General features: G+C 45.5%; 1 protein-coding gene across 1 annotated transcript in view; it reads right to left on the bottom strand.

The window, feature by feature from the left end:
• Nucleotides 1-9,577: 9,577 nt before the first annotated feature.
• RAB38 (RAB38, member RAS oncogene family) overlaps nucleotides 9,578-21,778 on the bottom strand; it is a 30,018-nt gene continuing 17,817 nt past the window's right edge. The window contains exon 3 of the mRNA XM_044442194.1: nucleotides 9,578-10,546. Within this exon, the coding sequence (XP_044298129.1) occupies nucleotides 10,394-10,546 (153 nt within the window). The 3' untranslated portion in view covers nucleotides 9,578-10,393. The remainder of the gene's footprint in view (nucleotides 10,547-21,778) is intronic.

Below are 21,778 nucleotides of genomic sequence, written 5' to 3'. Positions count from 1 at the left end.
ACTGTATCTGACTTCTTCCCTAGGGAGCAGTTCAGTGTCACCTGCCCTGGAGGAACTCTGTGCTTGGAAGCTGCCCTCTATCTCCAGTGCAGAATGCATGCAAGCTTAAAACAGAACATAAATTCCTCCCTTGGATGCTGGGTTGGAGACAGTGCACAGGATGAAGGAACAGGAAGTGCTCCCCCCGCTTTCCACTTATGGGAAGTCTTCTGAAGTGTCACTGCCTTTGAATGGCCATCTCGTTGTGCACATGTCAGGACACAGCATGACCCAAATCTGCTCCACTCCAGCCATCCTCAACCAGGTTTCCTCCAGCTGAGTTAGATTGCAGCTCCCACCACTCCTGTTCAGCAGGACCATCAATCAGACTCATGGGGGTGGTTCTAACTGTAGTCCAAGCCATCTGAAAGACTGCAAGGCTGAGGGAGTCTGCCCTGGTCCAGCGGGATTGATTTCCAAGCAAGTCCATTCAGGAGAGCAGCCTTGGATGTCTAACTTTTGGCAGCGCTGGTTTGTCCTCGAGGATTTCAGGATGTGATCTTTGAAAAAGCCCATGACTTGAATGGAACTTGGATCATCCTACCAGTTTATCTGCTCATAAATACCATTTATCTGCAGCAAAGTGCTCCTTCTGTTTTACTGTTGTATGTCTTTATGCTGCACTTGGCAGCAATGCTGCTAATCTCAACATTTCCCTTATGATTCTGCAGTGCAGTTTTTCTCCTACATTTAAACTGACATCATTTTTAAAAGGGAAAATATGAGCTTCTTTCTCATCCTTTGCAGAGCTTCCTCACTTTTTTCTTTCATCATGGCTGAAAAAAGTCCCCCTCCCTCTGGCAGTTGATAACCCATCTATGTGTTATATGCACCCTTTTCAAGTTGTAATTGTTTTCTTAATGAGGATGCTGCTTTTATTAATCTCTGCTGTGCAATCATCTCTTTTATCTTATTTAACATTTGAGAGACATTTTGAAATGGTTTTCTCTCCTTCGACTTCTCCTAATTTCATTTATCAGAAGAAAGAAACATCTTTTTTCTTACTTGCCCTTTATGAGCTGTACCGAAATATACTGTAAAACATTAACCTGTGTTATTTTATTATCATGGTTTTATTATCATGATTGGCCAATAGATGCTAATAGCATAAATGGCTGGGGCAGACTTGAATGCGGTGGTGGATTGTGTCATTCTATACTTCGGTCAGTAGGGGGCAAAAGGCTTCTATACTTGTTTTATTTCAGCAGGCTGCACAGAGGGAAATGGGAGTGGGAAGTCCCTTTCCCCCTCTCCCTTCTCCCTCATTTTACCTTGTCTGTTGTGTCTCTTCTGGATAGCTAGCCTGCAGGCAGGTGAGTGTGTTGTTACGATGATGTTGCATGCAAACTTCTCCAAGAGTCTTTTTGGTTGAATGACTGAATTGCTCTGGCTATTGGGAAATATAGAAATAAGAGAGACAAACGGCTTGTCTCGGTTCCAGACTGGTGTGTCCCTTCAAGCAGCCTTCCACAACCTGGGAGCCTCCACGTGGTTTGGATGACAACCCCAGCATTTCTGACCATTGATCACACTGGCTGTGGTGGGCAGGAGTGGACATCCAAAGCATCTCGGGTGCACCAGGTTGGGGAAAACTGTTCCATACCTGCTGCAGGCTCAGTACTGAAAGAGGAATGGGATAGACAGAGGAGGCCGATGAGAAATGGCAACGTTTGCCTAAGGGACGAGCTGTGTGTCCTGGGGGTGATGCAGGAGAACAGCCAAGGGGCAGAGGAGGGCTGTGCTTATGTATTTATTTATTTACATATATTTATAGGCTGTCTATAATTGCCGAGGCCTTCCTAGGCAGCTTACAATATAAAACATACCAACAATAAAAACACATTAAAAACCAATTAAAACATAATAAATTAGACATCTATAGAAACAATTTAAAAGTGCCACAGCATACAGGCTAAACGTTGAAAAAAATCCTTAAAAGATATGTCTTTGCCTGGTGCCGAAAGGAAAATAGAGATGGCGCCAGGTGAATTTCCCTAGGGAGGGAGTTCCAGAGATGGGGGGCAGCAGCGGAAAAGGCCCTTCACCCCGTTTCACCCTTCTCGCCTCCTTGAGGGATGGTTCTCACAGAAGGGCCTCCTGAGATGATCTAAGTGGGTGGGTGCATATATATGGTTGTAGACGGTCCTTCAGATAGCCGGGCCTCTGTCCTTGTCCAGAGGCTTCTCCAAGCAAAGCATTTTATTGATTTTATTTTCTCTTTCAACATTCATACTCGGTTCTCACAGGGCTTTGTGAAAGAGGGTTTGTCCCCTGTGAGATTTAAAACGTAGTATGCAAACTGTGGGGGTTTGTATGGCAAACTCTCTCATATCCTCCAGCACCCCCATTTTGGCTTCATTCTGGTTGGCGCTCACCACCCAAGTTACAAGGCAAGCGCACAAAGGAACGACATCAGTGAGCATTTTTTTAATGTTCAGATCTCACAGCAGCATTTTCAATCTTCATTTGGAAAGATCATGATCATACTGTGAAAGCTTCAATTCCGAATTACGGAACATTCATTTATGGATCTCAAAATGATCTTAGTATACAAAAACTGCCAACTAACTACCCAGGTGCCTTTTGGGCTTTTGTTTTATCGTGTGCTTACTACCAATTAGCGATCACTTAAGCTGTGTGAAAGCTGAGATGCTGTTCAACTGAGAAAGAAAAACAACAGTCAACCAGCCCCTCAATTCCAAATGGTTCCATTTCTAGATGACTCCGAGCTGATTCAAACAACAGCTAATTGCAACATGTCGTTAAATGTTGCAAAAGAAGATGGATATTCTTCCAGCTTCTTAGAAAGATGGAAGTACATTTGACCCCACTGAGTTTTGAAACAAGCGTGTCTAAGCAGCATCACTATTTGTGTTGCGATGCATTTTAATGCAGTTAGAAATTAGTTATTTCTTTTCTGGGGGTTAAAATCAGCAACATTTACAAATGGCTCCATAAATGGGGTGGAGAAAAAGCTGAGATTTGTCTGTTCATTTTTTTCAAAGAAAGAAGAAGTGGAAGAAAGTAAAATGTAGCTTCGTGCCTATTTATCTATATACAAAAGCTGGGAAGCTCCCAAATGATCAGGGGTTAGGGAAATGGTGCATGGCTATCCCAGGAATCTTGGAGGAGGGACTTTGGTCCTGGACCTACGGTTCCACACCCAAGATTTAGTGCAGTATTGTCCAAGCTGATTATTAAGGATTCTCTAAGAATCTGAACCAGAGGCTTTCCCGGCCCTAAAGATGCCGGGATTGAGCCTGGGATAATTTGCAGGGAAAGCACAAGATTTGCCTTGAAGCTTTAACTTCAAGCGTTCCACCAACTTTGGCTGGTGGCTTAGCAGTGCCCCTACCAGGACAGAGTTAGACTGCTATCAGTGATCTATGATTATTGCAATGCACTCTACATGGGACTGCCCTTGAAGACTGTTTGGAAGCTGCAGCTTGTACAAAAAACAGCAGCCAGACTGAGAACTGTGATCAGATGATCCAATCCTATAAGACTAATTCAGGCCCACCTGCACTGGCTGTCTATATCCTTCTGAGACCAATTCAAAATGCTAGTTTTAACCTACAGAGCCCTACATAACTTGGCACCACAACACCTGATGGAATGCCTCTCCTGCCTTTCTTCTACCTGGCCACCATGATGACGTTCTGGGACTGATCTCCAACTGCCACCCCTGAAGAAGGAGGCTTGGTTGGTGGCAATACGGAGAAGGGCCTTTTTAGTGGTGGCCCCCGGTTACAGAATGAGCTCCCCACTGAGGTCCACTTGGTGCCAATCTTAACTTTTTGGTGCCAGGTAAAGGTCATGCTCTATTGCAGGGCACTGAATTAGTTACAGGGACTGCTAGCTACTAACAGGTCTGAATATTCCTCCTCCTCCTTCTCCATACATACAGAAACCTGATTAATATATGGTTTAAAATTTTGTATTGTAAATTTTAATGGTGTTTTAATGTGTTTTACAGGGGACTGCAGGTGGCACAGTGGTTTAAACCGCTGTGCTGCTGGGCTGGTAGATCGAAAGGTCGCCGGTTCGAATCTGCACAACGGGGTGAGTTCCCGTTGCTCCGCCCCAGCTCCTGCCAACCTTGCAGCTCAAAAGCATGCAAAAGCAAGTGGATTAAAAGGTACCACTTCTGTGGGCAGGTAACAGCGTTCCGTGCACTTCGGTGTTTAGTCATGCCGGCCACATGACCACGGAGACTATCTGTGGACAAACGCTGGCTCCCTTGACTAGGAAACGGAGATGAGCACCGCCTCCTAGAGTCAGGCATGACTGGACTTAAAGTCAAGGGGAAACCTTTACCTTTACTTTACCTTAATGTGTTTTATACAATGTATCTTTTATTGGGTGTTGTTTTATGTGCTTTGTGCACCAGCCAGAGATGGGCTGTACAGAAACTAAACAAACTCACTCTCCAAAGGTTGCTAGTAATACTGTTATTACCATGCTGTGTCTGCTGGCATGGATGTCGTGGTTGGTGTATGCTAGGCCTCTGCAAGATGGCTGAAACAGGACCCTCTCAACATCCTCAGCTTTTGCTCACTAGAGCCAGCCCATGAAATGCAAACATTCAGTCAAAGAATAAAAGCTAAATTGAATCAAACTAAGATAAAACCTACAGCAAGCCTAAAAGCATTTCAATGAACAGGTCATTAAAATGCCTGGAAGGATAAAAAGTCACCCATTGTTTGATGAAAAATTCCTAACGTAGACCCCAGGTGGGTCATTCTAGGGAGGGCATTACACCAATAGGGTCCCACTGTAGCTATGGCATCCCTCAGCGGATTGCAGATGTCTCCAACCCATTACAGTGGCACCTTGGCGTACGAACGCTTCAGTTCACAACCAAATCGGGTCCCAAACAAAAAATTCATAAAAATTTTAACTCAGGTCATGAACTCCGCCTTGGGTGGCGACTGCAATCGCGGCCATCTGGGAGATGGCCGTGATCGCGCTGGGGGTGGGGGGAGAGATGGCCAAGATCACTCCCATCTTTCCTGCAGAAGCGCAACCGCGCTCTCGGCCATCTCCCCCTGCCAGCACGATCGCGCCCGTCTCCCCCCCAGTGCGCCCACATTCACGCCCGTCTCTTCCTCCCTCAGCGCGCAGGGATGATGGGCGAGTGCAGGGATGATGGGTGCGATCGTGGTTGTGCTGGGGGAGGCGTGGGGGGTAGGAGATGGCCATGATCTTTGTGGTTCTGTGTCACTTTGCTTCACATTTTTCTGATTTAAAAAAAGAGTTACAGAACGGATTAACCTTATTTACATTAAACCTTATAGGGAAATTTGACTTGGCTCATGACCAATTTGGGTCACGACCAGAGTCCTGGAACAGATTAAGTTCATGAGCCGAGGTACCACTGTACCATGGGTTGCCATGAGGCCTTCTTCATAACTTCTGGTTTAGAATCATGTCAGAATCAGAAAGTATCTGGTGATACGAATACAGAACACACGCTCTGAGTGATGAGTCTTCCTCAGCCAAAACCACATGATCCATGGATCTTTTAGCACAATCTTCTTGCTATCAGCAATCTAACCTTAAAGGAAGCGATCCAACCTTTCAGAATGAGGGGGAAATGTGCCAAAGCCAGGACACCACCAGGAGGTTGGTCACCAGAGGATGGAGGTGCAGCCAATGGCACAAGAATGCAGGCATGTAAAATTGGTTCCAGAGGCCACAGGATCAGCATGAGATGAATTTGGCAGCCAGCAGAAGGAACTGAACTTTCAGCAATAGCAGGGTGGGTCAAATCAACCCCTTCCACTAAAGCTTCTCTATTACATGAAGGAGGCCATGCACATGAACTGGTAGATGCATATGCATCTTTTGCATGGTCACCAAAGGCACGACCATGAGAGGGCAGGATAAGTGCATGAATGCTGAGCATGGTTAGCTGGCTCACCTCCAAATGTGCTTCCAATGCATTGCGGGGCGGGGGGGTTGAATGCAGAGTGTCTTGGGCTTACCATTATAGCTGACTGAACAAAGGACGTGGACACGCTTGACAAATAACACTTTTGGACCGACACACACAGGGGCCTTGGTTCAAATGACCTTTACCTGATGGACAATTTGTAAGCTTCATTGCACTCACACCTCTGAACTTTTCTGCTTGGGAATTTTCACTTCCCAGCATTCCAAACTGCCACTCCTGGTATCCAGTGAAGATCACACCCACTGATGAGGTCAGCAGCTGAAAAGTTTAGTGCTGAATCTATGTTGAAATCAGCCTGTCAAATCCACTTGCCTAAATCCTGTGTTTTGTGAATTGCCCGGTGTCTTTCATTCTGTGTCCACTGACAGACAGACTCAGATTGTTTTCACCAGAATTTCCTTCCAGGTGTGCCAGTTTGCATGAGTGCTAACGCAAATTGGTGCAAATGACCCCCGTAATTGAAAAGTCAATCCGTGTGACTTGAGAAAAGCCAGTGCACTACAGAATCTGCAGGCTGAATTTACAGACATGGGAACTCACTGGAACTGGCAGATTTCTCTAACATCCCTTGCGTATACGTGCATTTGCCAAAATAAAGAAGCTGTACAGTCAGGAGAGATATCATTTATTTCATAGGATCCATGGAACAAATGTTTCCATATGTAGACAGTGGATGTGCTGAGACAATGAAATGCCTGCAAGAGATGAGACCGCCAGAGACCCACCAGACTGTGGGACTGTCACAGCAACCCTGCAGCAACCCTGTTCTTAACATCATAGCACATTCGGGGTGAGGAGAGAATAGGACCTCCATCCGCCCTGCTGAGGTAGGCAAGCTCAACAATCAGCAATAGGTGAGGTGAGGGCATCAAGGCTGCGATCCTATAAACTCTCTCCTGAAAGAAGACTTGAAAGAAGTACCTGATCCTGCCTAATCTTGGAAGCGAAGCAGGGCCAGGCTGGGCTGAAATCTGGATGGGTGACTTGAGTCCTGCACTAAGCAGGCGTTGGACCTGGTAGGCCCCTTCCAGCTGTATGATTCTGTGATTCTGTGTCTAGGAGCTACTCATCTCCTGATCACAGCAGACACCTAAAGACAGGGTTAATTCAAGAAGTTTAAACACACGCCTGCGTCCAAGGTGCCTTGAGGTTCCATCTCCTGCTGGTGGACTTCCTGGAGACATTTGGTAGGCCTGAGGAGGACTGGTGCTAGTCGGCTCTGATCCAGCCACATGGCTCTTACCTTAAGTATCTATGCTTAGCAATGCACCTTTCCTGGATAAGAGGGAGCTGGGGCAATCCTGGGCATACTTAGGTGGGAACTCATTTCATGAAAACCAGCAGCAGGTGCGCATGGGCAGAAACTGGCTGTCTGTAAGCAAGCAAGCAGTAGGGCTTGCATTCCTTTAGTACAGCCTTCTGGGTAGGTCAGACTACAAACCCCATCATGCTCAGCTGGAAGCCATGCTTTCTGCAGATGAGAGGAGTTGTCACCATACCCTTCTAGAAGTTGGAGAAGGCTACTTTGCAGGGTTGCTCAGCTGCATGCAACAAGCTCTGTGTGTCCTTGGGCAAGCCAGACTCCAAGCGGCATGCCAAAGTCCAGTGATGGCGAACCTTTTAGAGACCGAGTGCCCAATCTGCAACCCAAAACCCAGTTATTTATCGCAAAGTGCCAACACTGCAATAAAACCTGAATGCGGAGGTTTTAATTCAGAAAAAACAACTCACTGCCTGTCCAAGAAAAAAAAATCCTTGGCAGAGCACTGACCCTCCATGCGAAAACTCAGATGAGTTGCAGCTAAGGAGTCGTGGCCTGTGACATCATCGCCTGGCGCCTCTACTCCTTTCCAAGCATGAGCATGGCCCCTGTGTGTGCTTTTTTCCAGTGCTCGGCTGCTGGGGCGATGCTGGGGCAACTTGGCTTGCGTGCCAGCAGAGAGGGCTCTGTTTGCCCGCTGTAGCACACGTGCCATAGGTTTGCCACCACTGCCATTGTTTATTGATCTCTTTGACAAGCTGAAAGGCTTGGTACAGATGGCAAAAAGGTTGCCATCTCACTCAGTCCTATGCAACTACAGAATTATACCGAACATGAAAAGTCAAAACTACACCTCCCTAAAGACACAATCTGAAAATAAGCCTTTGCATTTTTTTTTCTTTTCAGCTCAAGGTTTGAACAAGGTGGTAAACTGGGCCCTTCATTCCATTTCTGCTTGTAAAACATTGAAGGAGGAGAAGATGTTCTCTGAAAATGTTTGCCATTTCTCAAATGTGCACTTGCATCTGAAAAATATGCCTATTTTGGCAGGAAATAAAAATCACAACTGCTCAATTTAAAAAAAATGCATCATTTCATCCTGCAGTCTAGGAAATTAGTGCAACTCGAAAGGGTTTTTGCAGTGTTTCTACTTTTGGAGAGAGAAATTTCACCACAATTTTCTGAAAGGGCAACAGAAGAGCAATATCGGCAACTGTGTGGGCAGCTTGGCCCGCATTTGGTACCTCTGTATAGTATCATTCCAGGACACTGTGACGGTGGGGGAAGCAGGGCAGTTGGGGGGCTGTGAAAAGGAAAGTGGCCACCAGTCAAGTAGAATTTGAGGGGGAAAGCCTTCTATGAAATTTTGGCTCAAATCTAGTTGTTATTCTTCAAGTTCATCTTGCGCAGGACCTTGCAAAGGTAAACACTTTCAGGCAAACAGTGCATCCATTTTGCATGTTTTATGGACCATCATTTTCAGAGCCTTTGTATTCTGAAGACAGTCTGAATCCACTTTCACACTTGCATTCTCCCCAAATGGAGGATGGCGAGTGGAAACTCACAGATGGTGAAGACAAAGTTGGAACACTTCCAGAGTTCTTCCCATCTGAATTTCTTCCCAAAATGTGCTTGCAACCTGCCAGTTTGCTCTTTGTTCCGGCACCAATCTTTGTTCAGATTACTGAGCATAATTTTTAGCTCATGTCTTTTTTTCCTTCATAGGTTACCAATGGGTAGAAGGACAATATGTGCATTGTCACCCCTAAATAACTTGAATTGTGGTAAGTCAATTATACCAGGGATTCTGCTTGGTACTTCAAAGATCCACATCTCAGGCCCACAAGCCGCATATCTCCATTCAGTTTGCACATGCAAATTTATATTTATGTAGGCAAATTTGGAAACAACTATTAGGATTATTTAATATATTTAAATACCACAGAAGGTAAATGTAGTCAACTAATTTCTCATCCAAATCACCTCAAATAAAATAAGTTATTTAATTAATTTGCATCCCATCCCAAATCAGTAGTGGTTCTTCAATTATAATTAGTTTGCAATAGTGTAAAAAACCCTCTTAAAAAGTAGTTGCAGAGCCAGTGTCTCCTGGGCCCAGATCCAGCCACACCTCTAAATCATGCCAAGATTTGTTTCGGTGTAAAATTTTAATCAGTAGCAGGTATGTCCTCAGACCCATCCGTAATTTGTAAGGTGAGGAAGATGTGAACTAAAAATTACAGGAAGTTACACATTTGCCCATTTTCAAATTAGTTTTAGGTAGCCTGAAGTGCCTGATCCTGCCTAATCTTGGAAGCTAAGCAGGATCAGGCCTGGGCAGAAGTGGGATGGGTGACTTGAGTGTATGAGTCTATTGCTGTCAACTGCCTAGAAAGCTTTGGCTATAGGCAGTATAAAAATGTAATAATAATAATTCTAGGAGTTAAACCAGAAAACTGGCAGAATGGAATGCAGAGCAAAGCTAGCTTGCAGAAACTAGCAATTTGGAATGGGAACGATGGAACACCCGTTGATCCTCCAGGAAGTCTCTCAAATTCCTGTGCAACTGTTTTAAGTTTTGGGCAACACTACCAGAGTTGAGAGTTCATGTCACTGTACTGCAGTACAAATATATTCCATCCTTCCTGCAAAATCTTTAGAAAAATAAGTCCATTATATGCTTCTTCAAATAACTGCAAATATTAACCATTTCTTTTCTTCACCCTCTTCCTTTCTTTTTGGCTTTTTGCAGACATGCTTGCAAAAAACGATTCCACAGAACAGTGTAGAAAGCAAGCTATAAAGTCTCTCTTCAGAGAGTAATTCACAAAAAGCAAAACCAGGTGGGTCTTTCTAAAAAAAAGCACCTTGGCAGAATAATGTTGATTAAATGAAACAGCCCAGACAAAATAATGTTAAATATAAAGCTCTCTGCAAACTATCCACAGAATAATAGTAATTAAAACAAAACAAAATCTGGGAGGATCCAAACGACATGGTTTGGAAAGGAATGCAAATTTTCTGATCTTGGCTTTGTGCTCAGGAGCAGCAAAAGCTGGACGGGATGCACCAGAGGGGCTTCTTTTCCTTGAGTTGCTTGCTCAGTTTCAGTGCCGACCAAACAGCTTGGAAATGGCTTAGGATCTGTAGCAAGCTGAGCAGCCGATGACCTTGGAGGAGTTCAAGTGTGGCTGGATGACATCCAGTGCGATGGACTCCATTGGATCACTCTCGCTAGCAATGATATGTTTCACCAGGCACCTGGAGGCTTCATCAATGTTGATATTTTCCTGAAGTGGAGGGGATAAATAGAAGGTTAAAGATGATGCTGTTTCAATACAAATCTCACAGGTTCTCTGGTTCTGCCATAGAGCAGGGCTGGGACAAATTCTTTCAGAATCCATCCCTCCAGAATCTACAGACGCTTCCTGTGTTGAGCCTGGCCTTGCAAAGCGGGACAAGCCAAGAGGTGGTACATGAAAGCTCACAGATGCCCCTGTTGCACAGCCAGCAACCTTCCCCAGCTGCCACTCCTGGTGGTTAACCTCCTTCCCCAGCTTGATTCCAGGCAAGCACTCCTTGAACCCTGCACTGCGGCAGAGGAAGCTGAAACAAGGGAATCTGGTGGATTTCCTGAGCAAGACTGATTCTTCAATCATCCCTACTAGGGCGACAGATGCTCTTTTGACCTAAATGATGATGGCCTTTTAAAGACTTTAGTGGCTGCCATAAATAATCATAGCATTATTCCCAATTCTGTGCCAGTTGCATTTGATATATAAACAGGTTGCATATGAATGCCAACTTCAAAGGAGTATTTATCCGGATACGTGGTCTGCTTTTGCTGGAGTCTGTGCATAATTTCTAGAAAGTTGCATGCCGTTCATACAAATGCCCATATGTAATTCTCTTTAAAGAAAAGTGTAAAAAAATCATTTAAAAAATCAGGTGGCCATGGGCACCGCTTTGGGGAGCCCTTCATGGGTACTACAGGAGGTCCCTGAGGTATCTTGGTACCCAAACCATGTGTTGGGGACCCCAGGCCAAAGACTGGCACAGTACAGGGAACAGTGATGATGTACAACCAGAGAGAAATAAGTCTATCCGATGGCATTTGGAGCAGTCCTGCAAATTCCTCAAGTATATGGAAGGTTTTTCTGCCTGGGTGCCATGAAATGTCACGGAGAGAAAATAAGCTGAGCCGCCAAAGCCCCGCCAAAGTACAAGAGAGAAAACAGAGAGGCTGACGATCCAAAGTCTGTAGTAATTGAGTGCTACCAGGAGAAGTAGCTTTTGCTACCGAGAGTCTCCTGTGTGTGGCAAAGGTTCCAGGCTTAATTCCTGGACCCTCAGGAAGGAAAAGTCCTGGAACAAGTCTTGTCCCAAATTCTGCAGAGCTGCTACCAAGGACAATCCTGAACTAGGCTCTGGATTGGTATGAAGCAGCTTCTAGGCCACGTCAAGGGTTAGGACCACTATCTACACCAGGGGTCTTCAACTTCTTTCATCCCAAAGGTTGAATCTAATATTGGAGAAATTTTGGGGACCACTCCTGCAAAGGCAAAAGGGGTGCAGCCAGCTTTCTAAAACACCCCCATAGTGTGGCCTGATGCTCTCACCACCACCATTAACTAAGCCTAGAAGGAGAAACATTTCGAGCTTTAAGAATGGGGCAACACTGCACAAAAGTCAGGAAATTGCCAGATGTGACTGGTGGTTAGGAAATAGAGGGTGGACCTGGGAAGACCTGGACTCCAGGCAGGTCAGGTTAGGGCTCAGAAAGCCTGATTTGCACACGGGTTACAAGCGATTTGCATGCAGTTCCAAGGAATATTCCAGCAACTCCTTGGAAATTATTCTTAAATATTTATCCTGCTTACAGCAACCAATGCCAACATATAGATAAAGGCACAATTTTGATTAAAAGGTAAAAACAAATAGGTGAAAAACGCAGCTAAAACACCACAATGAACTGGAGAAAAGCTACACCCAACCAGCTAAGAGCCCCCTTCGGCAACACACTTAAGTATTGCAGATCAAGTCTATAACATTCGCTACATTTTCATCCTGCCTTCAAAGTTCCTCAAAGCAGCATAAATGGTTCTCTTCTCCCACTTTTCCACACAACAGACCTGTGAGGTAGGCCAATTAGCCTGAGCTTCTTAGCCATATGCAATTTTCTATCAGTCTACTCAGAAACAAGCCCCTTGTGGTCTACTTCCCTAAATATGCCACAGCCAAATACCCTTACAATCAGGTTAGGCTACGAAGCCTTCCTCTGTTATTTGAGCTAGACCTGTTGTGTTCCTTCCTGCTTAGATACTTTATCTGGGTTTTTACAGCCTGCTTGGATCACCTTCCCTTGGCAAGACCACAGGGCAGCTTCTTGGCATCACATGGTCACCTGCCCCCAAATCCTGAGCTCCACCAGTGATCAGAAGTTACCCTATGGGGAAAGAATATTTATTCAATGTCTCCCAGTTCTTTTGACACCACACACCAACCGCCGCCTGTTCTCCTTCATTTCCCACAAGCTAACTCTGACTTGCGTCCACAAACCATCAACTGTCACCCCTGAATTGTCATTTCTCACCTTCTCTTTCACACCTTGTTAGAATTTAGAGGCAATCAGAACTGAATTTGCTTGAACCAGTCCCCATCTAACCAGATTCAAAGCAATTCTCTTCCGCATCATCAGAATGTCACTCTGCAGCTACTACACAGTCCTTTGACAGAACCCGAACAAGTCCTCATGTCTATTCTGATACCTTATTGCCTCACAGAAGCCACGTCAAATATGTATTCTAGAATTGCAATACGAGTTCTACAGAGGCATTTCTCCATGGCAGGTAATGCTAAATAGCAAGCAATACTTTCAATCAATCAAAACAACACAGTCTTTTAAAAAAAGGCAAAAAGGAGATAAAACATGAAAATAATTAAATAGTTTGAAAGGGAAATTAAATAGACTAGCGAGAGAAATTAAGAGCCCACCAGAATAAATAAGGCATGCTTCCCCCCATCTGCTGCTCCCCTGTGGGCTGTGGATGATGGGAGCTGATCATCTGGTTGGCACATGATGAGACAACGGGAGAAAATCAACAAGCAGAATAGGGCATTTCATATCCTGGGCAGAGCCACAGTGAGACTGTGCACAGTGAGACGTCTGTTGTGCATTTCCACCACATGCTCATCAGGCGCATGTGGGGTTCACAGAAAAGCCCCCTCAGCTGAGAGCAGAATGCAGGCTGGAGCATCGTCAGCCAGCAAACTTCATGTTGCTCTGAGCTTTTGCTATGTAGTGTTTGAATACTCGGACAAGGGCAGCTTCAAAAACAAACACTTACAACCAGTGCTTTTTTTGTAAAAAAAAAAAAAAAGGTGCCGGAACTCACGTCTTGGGGTCACACTTTTACACAATGGTTGCCGCAGGCAGTAAGCACTCAGCGCATGACCACACGACCGATCCCAAGCCGAGCAGCGTTCCAAGCCGAGCAGCACCCTCACAATCAGCATCAACAATCAGCGCTGACACACAAGCAGCCTGCAGGCACTAGGTTAATGATTTCTGCTGCCGACCTGCTACGTCCAACAGGGCGATTCACAATCACTTGAAAAAATCTGTCAAAAAAGGGTGCTGGAACGCTGTTCCGGTGTGTTCTATGACAAAAAAGGCCCTGCTTACAACCCCCCTCGTGTTTGTTTAAAGAGAACAACTGCTCTAAGGAGCAAGATTGTCCGATTGCTAGCCCAGCTCCCATGGGTGCTTCCTGAGGAGAGGTTGCAATGATGTGGCTGCAGCTGGGATGACGGTCCATTCCAAAGGCAGCCAGTGTGGAGTCGTGCTTAAGACTGGGGCTGGGATTCCGGAGATCTGGGTTCTAGTCCCTGCTCCACCATCGAACTCCATGGGTGACTACAGACTTTCCTCCCAAGCTACCTCACAGGGTGGCTCTTATGGAGAGGAGGAGGAGAATTATGGAAGCTGTCTTGAGTTCTGGATACTTCAATTGGTACAAAATAGGGCTGCCAGGTTGCTGATGGGGACTGGCCATTATTCTCATATTACACCGGTCCTCTACCAGCTTCACTGGCTCCCAGTTGAAGTCCAGGCCCAATTCAAGGTGCTGGTGTTAACCTATAAAGCCCTAAATGACTTGGGACTGGGATACCTGAAGGAACGCCTCCTCCCCTATATGCCCTTAAGATTGGCAGGGGAGGCCTGGCTCCAGGAACCCTCCTTGAAGGAAGTACAGAGGGTGTCTATCCGGAGGAGGGCCTTCTCTGTGGTGGCGCCCAGACTATGGAATGCACTCACCAGAGAGGTCCGCCTGGCACCGACCCTACTCTTTCCGGTGCCAGGTAAAGACTTTTTTATTTAACCACCATTTTAATAATTAACATCATTAATTTTAATAATATTATTAATTTTATACAGTCACATTTTCATTTTCTTCTTTCTTTTTCTTTAGTTATGAAAAAGATATATTGCTGTTTATTTTGCTTTATTGTGGAATGTTTCAATGATATTTATATTATTATATTGTTATTTTTATCTTCTGTAAGCCATCCTGAGGCTTGTTGCAAAGGATGGCACAGAAATGTTTTAAATAAATTAAATTAAATTAAATTAAATTAAATTAAATTGAGTTCCCTGAAAGAAAGAAAAGCAATGTGGGATATAAATATAATTAATAAATAAAACAGTCTACTGAAAAAGGTGGCTTCCCTCATGAGACCTATGGGGTTGCCTTTTTTCTTTTTCTTTTTTTTTGGTACAAAGTCCTTAGAAAGTATGGCTATACTGTATGCTATTTAACTGCAAATTGAAATGAAAAGGATGGAGTTGACTGAACATAAAGCACATGGGGAAGTGGATGCACTGGCACTAGACTCATCTGTCCCTACATAAATCTGATGAGAGGGACATCATTTTATTGAATATCCCTCCAAGAAAACTCAGGACGCTCTTTAGAATTCATTGCCAGATCTTGTCTGCATTTTTCATCCTGCTTCAAGACAAAAGAACAACACTAATGTTCAGAGCTCTTCGGTGCAGGATCTGAAATAAATCTCTTCATGGCCAGCTTTCTTGGATGACATAATGTACCCGCATTTATTTTGGTGGCCTTTTCCCACTTCCACATCATTTTAAAACATCTCTGGCCATGGAAATCATTTAGGGTTTATGGAAAAGAAACTGGACAGCCATCTGAGTGGGATGGTGGAACGTGGTGTCGTGCAACAGCAGGGGGTTGGACCTGGTGGCCTTCATGGCCCCTTCCAACTCTACTATTCTATGATTCTTGTAATCCCAGGATATACTGCTACATCTGGACTTATACAGTCGAGGAGTATGAGTTTATAGCAGCATGAAAAGTTGTGGGAACCCAATTTAAGGATCCAAATCATTCAAAATTAATTGAGATGCTTAGGGTTACTCAATTATGGTGAGGAACAAGAGAAGGCACACCCACAATCAGTGATATGGCCAGTGTGGGCCTGTACTGCCTCTGAAGGACACCAGAAGGGCACGGTTTCACTTAGGGATATGTGAATCGGCAAAACTCAAGCTTGCAAAGGGAATTAAATTCTACCTCAAAATTCTCTGACTTCCATATGAAAGCAAATTCCAAGTTGCATCTGTATCAGACTGCAAGCTTTGTGACTTTCCCCCCTCCATTTTCCATGAAAAGCCATGCGTCTTTTCATGCATATCTTTCCAAATTTATGCCTCAGCTGAGGCATCTTAGAAATGCATGCAATCTTCTTCTGTTGATTAAAGTGCATTTGCATGCAGTTTTTCAAAAATGCGCACACTGTAGAATATCTTTGGTTTTGGTCTATGGATCACCCGGAAAGCTCAGAAATGGGCAGAATTCAAGCACGGGTTGAGTCTGAGCGAATGCTCAATCTGGAAGTTGTGAACTAGGTGGGTCCTGATTTAAAGCATGAGCTGAAATTGACTTCTCATACATCACTACTATCCCCAACAGGCCAGATAGCTCTGTGGCACAGAGCAGTGGCCAGCAGTTTTGGCTGGTAGACCAATTGCTACCCCATCCCATCAGAGGCAGCGTAGCCAGTGGTCCATGCACTGCCAGACTAGATCAGCAGCCTCCCTCAGCCAACATGTCCTGCACTGTTCCATTCGTCCCCCAGCTGCTGGCTCTGACAGGTGGAGCTGCACTCTAAAACATCGGAATGGGTTGCCCTTTCTTCCCAAGGTGACTAACCTAGACCTAGCATTTTTATCTGTTTGGTCCTTTTTATTTTACTAAAATAACTCCTTTGTTAATTTTCCCAGTTTTTTCTAAAAAAGGCTTTGACCTGAATTGACTCACCTTTATGCAACTGTTAGTTCTACACTGATTCTTGATGTTCCTTGAATTGTGTTGTACTTCATTAAACAGAGAGTTTTCTGGGTTGATGTCATGGAAACCAGGACATCACCTGGGAAATTTCTCCTGGAAGGGTAGTACAAAATGTAATAAAAAGCAAACGTGTTTAATTTCCACCCCAAAGTTCAGCAGGGGAATGGAGGCTGCCAGCCCACCCCCCTTCAAGGGCAAATATTTCTGGAAGTCTTCTCTCTATCTCTCAGAAAGGTGCTTTCTAATGAAGTCATAGGAGCAACATTCTCTCAGTGAATTGACTTGACTTTTAAAAAAATGGGGCTAGGTATACAAGAACATCTCCAGAGGTTAGGAGTGCCTTTGATACTGCGCAAATCTCAGCTGGACCGCAGGGTCCTTTGATACTACCTGGCAGAGGGATCAGCTGGGATGCCTGTGTGGGTGAAGTCAGCCCAGGACCCCAAGGACCTGGACTTAAAGTTGTCAGCTGCTGCTCAGTGGTTTCCCAAATAGTGCAGCCGTGCCCAGGTGCAGAAGACCCTTGCATCCACAGCTTTGGCAGCTCTTGATGGCGACGCCCAATACGATGGCCCAGCTCACATCGTTGTGTCTGGAGGGGCTTGTTCCCCTGCCACAACACACGTGCCAGCAAAACCGCCTTTGGCAGCATGGCCTGTTGCATCATGCAGGCCTGGCCACAGAGGTTTCTTGCCATGGGTACCAAGCCATGCCAGAAACCTACAGCAGCCTGTGGTTTCCACCTGGCTCCTTAACCATGCCCATAAGTCACCCTGGCTGGGTTTGCATGACATGACAAGCCATGCTGCTAAGGGTAATAATTGCAATCCCCTCGCAGTGAGCACGTGACCAACACACACAGGGTGACGAACAACCACTGTAGCTTATTCCCCACTGGGTGATCGTGCAAACCCGGTCATTGCAGAACCGGGCTAACAATGAGGGCAGGCATGACCATTGCTTTTGGAGGTGGAGGGTGCATGGATTTAGTAGATATGCTGATGGACAGTCCCCAGGATTCCCTCTAGATGTTTCGGCCCTACATCTCCCAAAAACCCCAGCCAGCGTGCTCAACAGGCAGATGGGAGTGCGCAGTCCCAGGACGCTGGAGTGCCCCAGGTTGCCACATCAAGTCTGACACGGGCAGCCACCGGGCTTGTTGGATTTTACTTTTAACTGGAATCATGAGGCCCAACCAGGGCAAGCTGGTGGGACAGATGGGAAGAGCTGAATGCAAACAGTGGGTTGGGGTGGAGCCATTTACCTTGTGCACCTTATGAGCTCTTGTCTGAGCAGCCTTCAAAACTATTGAGTTACTGTGGATCAGGGATTTGAACATCCCAATTAAATTAGGGTGCTACAATCATGCATTTATTGAATACTTGCAGATCAGGGGTTTTAGCATCTGGAGGCAAGGTGGGCCTTTGCTGCTGTTGCTGGACCAAACTGGGCACCAGAAGCCATCCAGAACCCTACCTTTTGCCCACTCTGCATTAACTGATCTGAAATGTGCTTTGATTGTAATCTAGTTCCTCACCACCACTCCAGTCTCCACATGTTAAACCAAGGCAGGGGGAGACCAGGTGGAGTTAATGCCATAACTCACAGAGGAAGCCAAGCAGTGCTGTGCAGGAAATCCAAGTTTCCTGAGGCATGGGTATCATGTTGACACGAGGAGAGAGTGCTGATTGTAACTCTTGCTTTAGAAAACACTATCCAAGGAACAAAGCTGAAACATTCACATAAGAGAATCCTATGATGATGCAGATGGAGGGCAGTCCAGGACTTGAATCCCCACCTCAGATGTGACATGCACTCTGCCTACCCTCCAACATTTCAGAGAGGAAAAGTATCAGCCTAGTGTCCCCAGAACATCACCCAAGGATTCTGCCTCTGCTCTCTCTCCTATCAGTACAGGTTCCCCTCTGGTGGTACCTTGAAGATACTTTAGACATCATCTTCTCCATTCCTACAGGCAATGCAGAATGTAACGGCAGCATAAGAACATAAGAGGAACCATGCTGGATCTTTCAGACCAAGAGTCCATCTAGTCTAGCATTCCATTCACCAGGTGCCCACAGGAAACCCACAAATGGGTCATGGGTGCAGTACTGCCCCAGGAACTGGTGTACCCTTCCTTTAGGAACACTATTCATGTCTCTCCATCTACTCTTAAATAACGGACAACAGTTCAAAATGAACTGCACTAATGGCAGATTCATGACAGAGGTGGCCTTCACTTTTTTGTGTGTTCCAGTCCTTCATGAGTCACAAGGCATATCCATGGGTTTTCCCCTCCCATTTTATCCTCACACTGATCCTGTGAGGTAGGATCTACCTCGGTTCTCGGATCGAGAAATGGTGGCTGGCCAACCAACAGGGATTTGAACCAGCATCTTAAGCTGACTCTTTAGCCACTGCTTTTCCCTTGGGGGTATGTCAGAACATGTAAAGTTTGTGGGCACTGGAACAAACAAGGCAAGGGGCCCCAAACAACAGGTAATTTTGAGAGTCCTCAAAGCATGCACAAAGAACCCATCTCCTTTCAGGGCAGATGCAACAATGCTGGAGGTGCATCTCTAACCAAGTAAGTGAAACAGGCAAATAAATAAAACTCAGAGGTGATTTCAACCCACATTTTTGTGATGTTTTAAGGGAGTATGTTATCATGCTGGTATCCCTATGTTGTTATCCATCCTCCAGGGACTGGACAGGTCAGGAAGCTAACAAATCGGTATTACCAAACAACATGATCTGAAAGGGAACAGAACCCAGAGTGATTTCCAGAGCAGGACTGTACCATGCTTGCTAGAATGGGTGACAGCTTGGACTTGCCTCTGGCTGTAGGAAAAGTTCAAAGAACTTGGAGATGCATTATCATGGGACCCAGTGTACAGAACTGAAGGCTGAGCTCACCTATTTATGTCTGGACTGTTCCTGCCAAGAAGTATCTTTCATTCTGAAATCTATAGCATTTCCAAGCACTTTCCCTTAAGTCTCCAGAGAACTAATTACAGAAGCAGCAGCACTATAACCTCTTTTCAACTGCGAGGGAATGAAGGGCCAAACCGGATCTAGTGCAAGAGACTGTTGATGAGGATTCCTCCCTCTCCCCATTTTTTAATATTGCTGCTTCTTTTGCTTCGAACAAAGAGACTGCGATGCTCTTGGGAGGCTTTCATTGCTTCTCTCATGTGCCTTTTCCCTGTTGTAAATTGCACCTCTCCCTGCTGAAGCTGCTATTAGCTATGCAGGGCAGCAGGGGAGAAAGAACAGAAGAGCATATGGATCTGTCTTACTTGGGCACACTATTAATGACAGCTCTGGGTATTTATAAAGAGGAAATGTGGAGAAGTGTTAAAAGTAGGGATGGGTGGTGTTGCATTTCCAGCCATTGCAGGGCCAAGGGTCCAAGAGTTCCAAGGTGGTGAGCCCAATCAGGGCTCAAGGAAAAAGCAAGCTCTCAGTGGACCAGGACACTGGGAACCAAGACCCCCAATAACCCAGCAGGCTAGAGACAAGCCAGAGGAGAGCCAGAGGTCAGTCCAGAAGGACTCACGCCATGTATCCATCAAGGAAGCAGCCCAGCAACAAGCGAAGGGAAACTGGATTCAGGAAGGTCTGGCTGATGCTGTTTCTGGTAACTCTCTCAGCCTTGAGCTGCTCATTTTATGAAGAGCCCCTTGAAGCCTCAGTAATTACAGACAGCAGCTGAAAAGCATCTGTGAATAGGCTTCCTGCATGTGTGAGGAATCTGTTTTGGGAAGGAGCATCCATTAGATTCCCTGGTTCGGTTTCCTTTGCAGCAGCCTTGAGTCCAAGTCTGTGGCAAGAACCCCCAGGGTTTGCAAGGTGCTCACCAGGAATTGAGCCCCACTCCTGTGCAAGCAGTTCTCCTCTTCCATTTGTGCTGCTGCACCCGATACAGAAGAAAGCTGGTCCTGTGAGGCTCACCAGGAATGGAGCCCTGCCTGACCACTGCACCAGCAAGATCCCTCTTTTGCACCAGGTTATACAGCTGCAGGTTGCTGGTGGCACAAGCTTCATTCTATGAGCATTCATGGACCTTCTCTCAGCTTAGTTTGCTTCCAAGATTGGACCAAGAATGAGAAGAAATTCATGAAGCCTGAGGGATGGATGCTGATAGGTTTCATCCCAGACTTTTCATATGAGAAGGCCTCTGGCAGAGTCTTCCCTCCCACCCCAAAGTTCCTGTCTATGAACGGCTTGGTGGGGAAGGTCTGCCTCCATCTCCATGATGGTGGTAATCCCAGAGGTCCCAGACCCCTCCTAGTAGATCCTGAGCTTCATGACAAGTGAGAATTCCTTTCCAGTTTGGTTTTGGTAAGGATTTCCCCATATTTGTCAAGTTCTCCATATTCAGAGCAAAAAGTATGAGAGATTTAAAAAAAAAAAGGGGGGGGGGAGGAACAGACCCATAGAATTGTGGAACAGTAGTGTTGGAAGGGGCTAAAAAGGCCATCAGGTCCAATCTCCTACTGTTGCAGGACACCAATTTACGCCACCCCACTCAGTTTCTTCTTGAATGTCTCTAGTATGGGAAAGCCCATGATCTGTTCAGACAACTGGTTCCACTGTCGCTTTGCTCTGACAGTGAGGAAGCTCTTCCTGATGTCTAGCCTGAATCTGAGTTGTCACAGCTTGAACTGGTTGTTCCGTGTCCTATACTCTGGCATCAGCAAGAAGAGATCTTGACCTTCCTCTGTGTGACAGCCTTTCAAGTACTTACAGAGGGATATCATGCCCTGCTCAGTCTTCTCAAGGCTGAACATGCCCATTTCTCTCAGTGTCTCCTCACAGGGCAGTGTTCCAAACCCTGGATGGTTTTTGTTGCTCTCCTCTGCACCTTTCTAAATTTTGAATGCAGGAGATATCAAAACTGACATTTGTTTGCCCAGGTCTGGGCTTGGAGTACTTCGTTTTTAAAAGTCTGTTCCTGCATCTCTGTATTGGTCTGGAATTAGATGGCTTTCTTTCTGAGGTCTTACGTTTTAACAGCCATATGGTAGGTCTGTACATTACCAAATTCTCCATGCCAGGAATAGCTGTGCCTATTGAAAGTGGCTGATACAAATGGGCAAGAGTTTCATTTTGGTTGACTTTTACAGGCATTTATCAAAATATACA

Source organism: Varanus komodoensis, unplaced genomic scaffold (assembly GCF_004798865.1).
Source record: "Varanus komodoensis strain SLA01 unplaced genomic scaffold, ASM479886v1 scaffold4, whole genome shotgun sequence".
NCBI lineage: Eukaryota > Metazoa > Chordata > Lepidosauria > Squamata > Varanidae > Varanus > Varanus komodoensis.
This window is presented reverse-complemented; position numbering and strand designations above follow the sequence as displayed.